The sequence below is a fragment of the Lytechinus variegatus genome, chromosome 1 (genome assembly GCF_018143015.1).
Source record: "Lytechinus variegatus isolate NC3 chromosome 1, Lvar_3.0, whole genome shotgun sequence".
In the NCBI taxonomy this organism is placed as follows: domain Eukaryota; kingdom Metazoa; phylum Echinodermata; class Echinoidea; order Temnopleuroida; family Toxopneustidae; genus Lytechinus; species Lytechinus variegatus.
The window spans coordinates 72,253,618-72,260,400 of record NC_054740.1 but is presented as its reverse complement, the minus strand read 5'-3'; the positions used below and the strand labels follow the sequence as shown (position 1 = coordinate 72,260,400).

The 6,783-nt window shown below is 34.3% G+C and overlaps 1 protein-coding gene across 1 annotated transcript; it reads right to left on the bottom strand.

Annotated features, from left to right (window-relative positions):
- Window positions 1-225: 225 nt before the first annotated feature.
- Window positions 226-2,749, bottom strand: LOC121406535. Its single transcript, XM_041597546.1, has 2 exons — window positions 2,227-2,749; window positions 226-1,521 (listed from the first exon to the last, which is right to left on the bottom strand). Exons 1-2 carry the CDS (start codon window positions 2,560-2,562, stop codon window positions 919-921), a joined length of 939 nt encoding a protein of 312 aa, XP_041453480.1. The 5' UTR covers window positions 2,563-2,749; the 3' UTR covers window positions 226-918.
- Window positions 2,750-6,783: the final 4,034 nt, after the last annotated feature.

The window sequence follows — 6,783 nt, the reverse complement described above, 5'->3', positions numbered from 1 at the left end:
CGAGATGCCATTGTGAAGCCTTTTTTGGTTTCAGCCGGCAACCCTTTTATCGGTCGTACATTTTGCTAAACAACAAAACGGAATACAAGATAATTGATTGATTGGTTGGTTGGTTGGTTGGTTGATTGATTGATTGATTGATTGATTGATTGATTGATTGATTGATTGATTGATTGATTGATTGATTGATTGATTGACTGACTGACTGACTGATTGATTGATTGATTGATTGATTGATTTTATTTGGCAAGTAACCATAACATATACAGTAGCATTATAACAACAGGCTTGCACAGGATGACCCACGAAAGCTCGAAATGGTGATTAACACCATTTGGGAAAGGTTATCTGCAAGATAGATGTTATTAATAATTTTAATTTCAGATTAAAATTTATTTTCCATCTTAAGAAAGTCAGCATACATTGTAAATATAATATAGTATTGACATGATATATAAAGATATAAAATGGAGGGTTACCAAAAGCATACTGCTTGCAAACAGGTTCCAACATATAAATTAACATAAAATGAAATAAATTCACATTCATTCAGAAAGACATTTATACAACCAGTTTAAAATGCACCCCTACACACATGCATGCACAATAAATAGAAGAAGTGATGAGGTCGAGTTATGAAAGAACTTGAATTAGAATATTGAAAAGAAAATGAGAGGAGAATTGTAGTATGTATTTTAGAGAGGAGAAAGGCAATAAGATAAAGAGAAAATGATAAGACTATAACATTGCAAATGTACTCAGAATGCATTTTATTTTGAAAAATAAAATCTTTATAAAGTGAGTTCGAACTTAGAAAGAGTTGAGCTTCGTTTGATACCGTGATAAAAGTTATTCCACAGTTTAATATAACGTTGTGCAGGAAATGAATTTAAAGCCATGGAAGAGGAAAGTTTTGAATTAGTTTTTAAGTTCTTCAGCAGTGTTATCTTCGTCACATTTCTCGAGTTCAGTCGTTTTATCCTTTTCTTTCTCTGCTGCCTTCCTGGCTTCTTTCGCTTTCTTCTTCAATTTCATGGTTTCTCTCTTTTCACTGTCAATGATACCAATCCCTGATCCGAGCACTCGAAAGACCCTTCCCTGTGATGTCTCGATGCCAGTCCCTAAGACCTCAAACTCGACGCCATCTTGGTTCCATGTGGCCTTGGTATCCAAGGCGAGGCCAAGCGAGAAACCGAGGCAACCGAGAATACAATTTGCGCTGCAGAGTTCCATCGTGCAGTCGGTTACGAGCTGCAAACCATCGTCACATCCACAGGACAGCTCACAGCCAACGTTTGGATACCTGCATTCTAGATTGGTAAACCCGTCACACAAGTCCTTTGAAGCTGACCCCACCCCCGCCGAAGCGGATAGACATGCCCCGGGGACGATGGCCAATTCGTATTCGAGCTTTGAACTTTCTTCTATGTCGACATCGATGTCGCTTACAGCTGCTGCTGTGGTCTTTCCGGCATCCTTGGCCGATGAGCTTGGTTGAGTTGTGATAACATTTGCTGGATTCTATGAAAATAGAAATCAAACTTTCATAAACATCACTATCATCATCCTCATTATTATCACCGTTATCATCGTCATTACACAGCAAAAACTGTCGTGTTAACTGGTGTACATAGAGGACCACACCAGTCATTTTACTCCGGTGTTAAATTGACAGTGTCAGCTTAACACCTATAGGTGTTATTACAACACCTTGTGTTGTTATATTTACACTCTTTATGTTCAATCTCTATGGTGTAATTTTAACACCTCAGGGTGTGGTCCTCTATTAACACCAACTGGTGTCAGTCTTAACACCACATTTTTTACAGTGTATCATTAACAGCAAAATTGTAATCATACTCTCTTTTAAATACAAAGATATCGGGGTTATCCTAAAATAAGAAAATTTTCTTTCAGTTTAAACTTATTTTCGAAAATTTCAATATAAGGGTAAATTTGTGGGTTTTGTAATCAGAGCTGATAAACGTGATAACTTCCAATATATTCGAAACATTGGCAAACATTTACATTCGAATCATTCTAGACTGATTGCGATAAGGATAATACTTTCCCAATAATTACATAAGCCGTTTACATGTATATAACTCTAATAAGCAATGATAGATTACAAGAAAGCCTGGACAGAGGGGAGGCGATAAAGTTATCGTATAAAGTTAAACCATTTGAAAAAAAAATGTTTTATTTTGTTTGTATTTTGCGACGTACCAGTGTACATGTAGAATCAATTTCTGAATTAGGCGTATTGTCTCCTTTCTCCGTTCTACTTTGTCCGGTCACGCTCCCAGTTTCCTCCTCCTCTGTGTTATCTTCTTTGGTACTTTTATTCTCCTCTTCATCAACCAGATCGGTCTCGTCATCGAAACCGTTATTAGACTGGCCGAGGTCTTTAGCTTCACATTGATCGTCATCATGGAGCACGATTGGTTCTTCTTCATCGTCATTGTGATCGTCTTTGACATCATTGATGTGATCGTCTGATTTCTCATTGACATTGTCATCGATGCTGGTCACAGATGTTTTGATTTCAACGGCATTCTCCATCCTCACGATCTATCATTAGCTTTCTAATTCAGAGCGTTTTGTATCACAAAGATCACAATCATCAATCAACACACAAGTTTAAATAAAACCCAATTCAACTGTTTGGATTCTTTGAATGATATTCTTGCATCTTCCCCCGGCTTTATAACCTTAACGGGTTCCAACCCACCCATTACCATGATTACAGCCCCTACGAATTAGGTTATTCCCCCAATGCTAATGCCTGTCATTGTTTTATTTTAGCTTCTTCATTGTCAGTCGATTGACTTGATCAACTTATTTGGGTTTCTTCTGGTCCTGAATGTAAACAAGAATAATCAAGTATTGATATGTCGCATGACAATGTTTTGACATGTTTGCAGGAGATGATAAGACCTCGTGTTGAAATAATCTACCTCGAATCGATATAGAGATCCTGTTCTGACGTCACATTTCTGCAAAGGGACGACGAGGAGTTTTGCCTTTCGAAATCCAGACTTAATAATCTAATAATTGGGGGATGTTATAAGAGTTCATGAAGTTCAAAATGATTAGAACAATAAAGCTCTCTCGATTTTCCAGGGGGGGGCATTTTTGTTTAGAACCAAAAATGACAAGCAAAAAAAAGGTCTATAACTCCCGAATTATGGTGAGTTATGTCACGTTTTATTTTATTTCGTGTATTGCCGACATATTCTAGTTAAAGATATATATGTTAATGGCTCTCAAGGGGGGCGAGGCCGAGTGTGCCCCCATCTGTTCCTCCACTGACGGCGACTACATTGATTGTAATTAACTGATTAATCACGATTATCAAAATATGATTAGATGCTCTTAAGAAAAATGCTAGCTATTCAAACTAATTATACCCACATTGATTAACGGTATTAATATGTGCAATATTTTGGTATTATTCTCGTTGACGAAAAATACCTAGTTAGCTCTTAAAAGTGAAACATGCATGGTCAAATTAATGACAGTTTTCTCTCACCATTTTCATTGTACAGTATCATGATTATTACGTCATAATCATCATCAAGGTTTTTTTTCTCTCAGCATTACATTATTGTTTGTTTGTTTGTTTGCATTTATTTCTGCGTTCAAAAACACAATACAAAATTATTTATAATTGCAAAATACAAAATAATTGATAATATAAACAATGTGGTCATATTACATAATAAATACAAATAAGGATGTGAGTATAAATTAATCTTTTATAAATGTAAACATATACATATAATGTAAAAAATGAACGCAGGAGACCGCCATCGTGAGCAACATTATTGCGTCATAATTAGTGCGCGCTGACTGCGTAGCAACTGACCATTATCATTAATGCGAGCAAAAAGGACAAAACAATAAATAAGCATAATATACCCCAGCAAGACTAAACATGTAGGGATAAAAACATTCACGGTAGACATTGCTGGAATCAAATAAAACAGCAAATATGCGATTTTTACTACAAATAAACGTTTTTATATTACTAATTTGTGGCATAGGAATATCAACTGTGGCGGCGGAACTTGGAAGATTTAAGGCAAGTTTGATTCGTTATAAATTATTGTTTATTTTTGCATAAGAGGGGTTTACCCCCCCAAAAAAAAAAAAATAATAATAATAAATAAATAAATAAATAGATAAATAAATAAATAAAATCTTTATCCACCAGTATTTGAAATTATATACATCTTGGTACATTGATCTTTATGATTCTTCTTAATAGTTAATTAGCTTAAAATATCAGATTTTAGTGAAATAAAAATCAGTCATAAAGTTCAAACGGATGCGATTTGATTGCTGGCCCCCGGTATGTTTGATTATAAACTTATTTGCCTTATCTTATAGCAAAGGGCACAATGGATTGAATCCGTGTTTGTATTTCCAATCTTTATTACAATTGCCGTTTGGACCCAGGAATGATTATTTCCCTGTATACATTTTATTACATTACACAATTTTCATTGTTGACTAGTGTTAAATTTCCCCCCTGATGAAAGAATTATGACGTCGTACATTCGTACTAAATTTACTTTAATACTATGAACATTGTATTAAGACAGGTAAAGGTGTAGATTGCCCTGAAAAAAGGTTTATAAAAAAATATAAGAAAAATATTAAAAACTTTTCGTGAAGGTTTGAGGAAAATTTATAATTAAAAAGTTATTAGATTTGTTTTTTTTATTCGTGACGTCATATACAAGCAGGTTTCCCACATATCGTATGCTTTAAAAACTCACTGGATAATTGCCATTGGCAAAGAAAATTGAATGTAGTTTTTATTCTAACCTTCAGTTTATCGATAGAGAAGTCATTTCACGCACGCTCGGCGCACCTGAAAGAGAAAAGAAACCGAGTTATCATGAACCACTAAATATATTAAATTTAGGGCCTATGAATTTTATGGGGCAGATTTTTGTATATGACGTCATCCAGACGTCACAAATAAAAAAAAACTTATAATTCCTCAAACCTTAACCAATATTTTTATCATTCTAGTTTTTATTTCTACTTTTATTTTATAAAATAAACTTTCGGGTGAACTTTTCCTTTTAAAAAAGATTTTCGTCAGTTTCATGAGTCAGAATCACTATTTTGTTGACCCCCAAAATTATACAATATTGGGAATATATAAGTTACATCGGTGGAGCCATCAATTCGTCTCTTCGTCTCGGCCCTGGGGCGATTGTATCTTGTCCAAGATCGGGTAAATAATATAAGATTGAAATGATCTCTGAATGTTAAATATTATTGCGAGAAGGGCAGAAGGCGATACCCGTGAGCCTTTAAAAGTTTTCCTCAGTCGTTTAATAATAATGGGTAGAAATTATAAGAAGGAAAATGCGTTCTTACCAAGAAATAAAATGTCAATTGAGAAAAGAAAGTTTAAAAATGTGCAATTATTCTCAAGACGAGCAAATAAAGCTTGAATTTCGTGCAAAAATATAGTTGTCATGCAAAGCCCGATCAAAATACACTAGCCCACCCAACCTTTAAAAAATGAATGAATGAAAGTCACCTGTGAACAACTGTACTTAAGTCAAATTTTATCATTTTCTTGTCAAATACTAGAACATACATAATCATTTCTTACTTAGTGTGTAACTGGAGTTGTCATGTACATTCAACCGACTACGTATATTGTTTACCTTTAAAATACATGTAGCAATTACGTCCGAGAGGGGCGGGAAAGACCAATAGTTGCCTGAAATGCCTGAAGAAGGACAGCTTTCATCCAATTGTGTAGGATAAAATATTATTTATCACGATCATCAAATATTAATGAAATAAAGTTGTATAATCACAGTCATGTAAACTTTTTTTACTATTTCCTGGTATAAAGAAATCAAAATGTCTTTTTCTCGCAGTTTAGTAATAAATTTTCTTGTTTTAAAAGGCATACGTAGCATTGGGAGTATTTAAATCTAACATGGTTTCATATATTCTTTGTCCATGGTTTAGAGGGGTTTTGAACTTTCAAAAGAAGACTTGGAACACTACACCAGGAATCATGATACTATTGAAGGTAAGGGACTTCTCACGTATTATTTCATAATAGGGAACTTTCGCAACAGCTACGCAGAACGCTTTCTGGAACGTAGATAATCTATTGCTTATTGCAATTCTTCAAAATTCACATTAAAGTCATTGTCGAGAGTCTGTGAATACACTCTAAAAACAAATCAGTCAAAAATGACTGATTGATAGGGTCAGCTGGGAGCAACTATTATTCTAGTAATATTTGACTATTTTCTAGTCATATTTTACTAGAAAAGAGTTATTTCTGACTAGAATATATGTCAGAAATGTGAATATCAGTGATTGCCATATCAGTTGCTCCCAGCTGACTACTGGTCTAGTCAATTTGACTGATTTGTTTTAAGAGTGTAGAAACAGCAATTTCGTTCGTGAAACGACATAATTTGCTATTTTTCGTCAGCTTCGAAGCGTTAGGCGAAACTAATTTTTCGGTTCACCAATATCGACAAAGACCTCCCATGTTTTCACTTTGATTTGACTTGCAACTATTCTCATCAATGTCATCATTTATTTAGGTTGAAAAACGAAAAAAAGACTAAATATGACTAGCGAACAAACTACACAGACGGATACAACAGCCCAGATTTAATGAAAAATTCAATTAATGTTGTGAATACAAAAACCATTAATGCAATGTCTCGTTATATGATTTAATTTCTTTTTTATTTTATTACGATTCCGAGTTATAAAGGGGAGAGT

Coding starts and splice junctions, on each gene's coding strand:
- LOC121406535 (XM_041597546.1), bottom strand. CDS start 2,562: ATGGAGAATGCCGTTGAAATCAAAACATCTGTGACCAGCATCGATGAC. Junction 1,522..2,226: donor TTGATTCTACATGTACACTG/GTACGTCGCAAA, acceptor CTATTTTCATAG/AATCCAGCAAATGTTATCAC.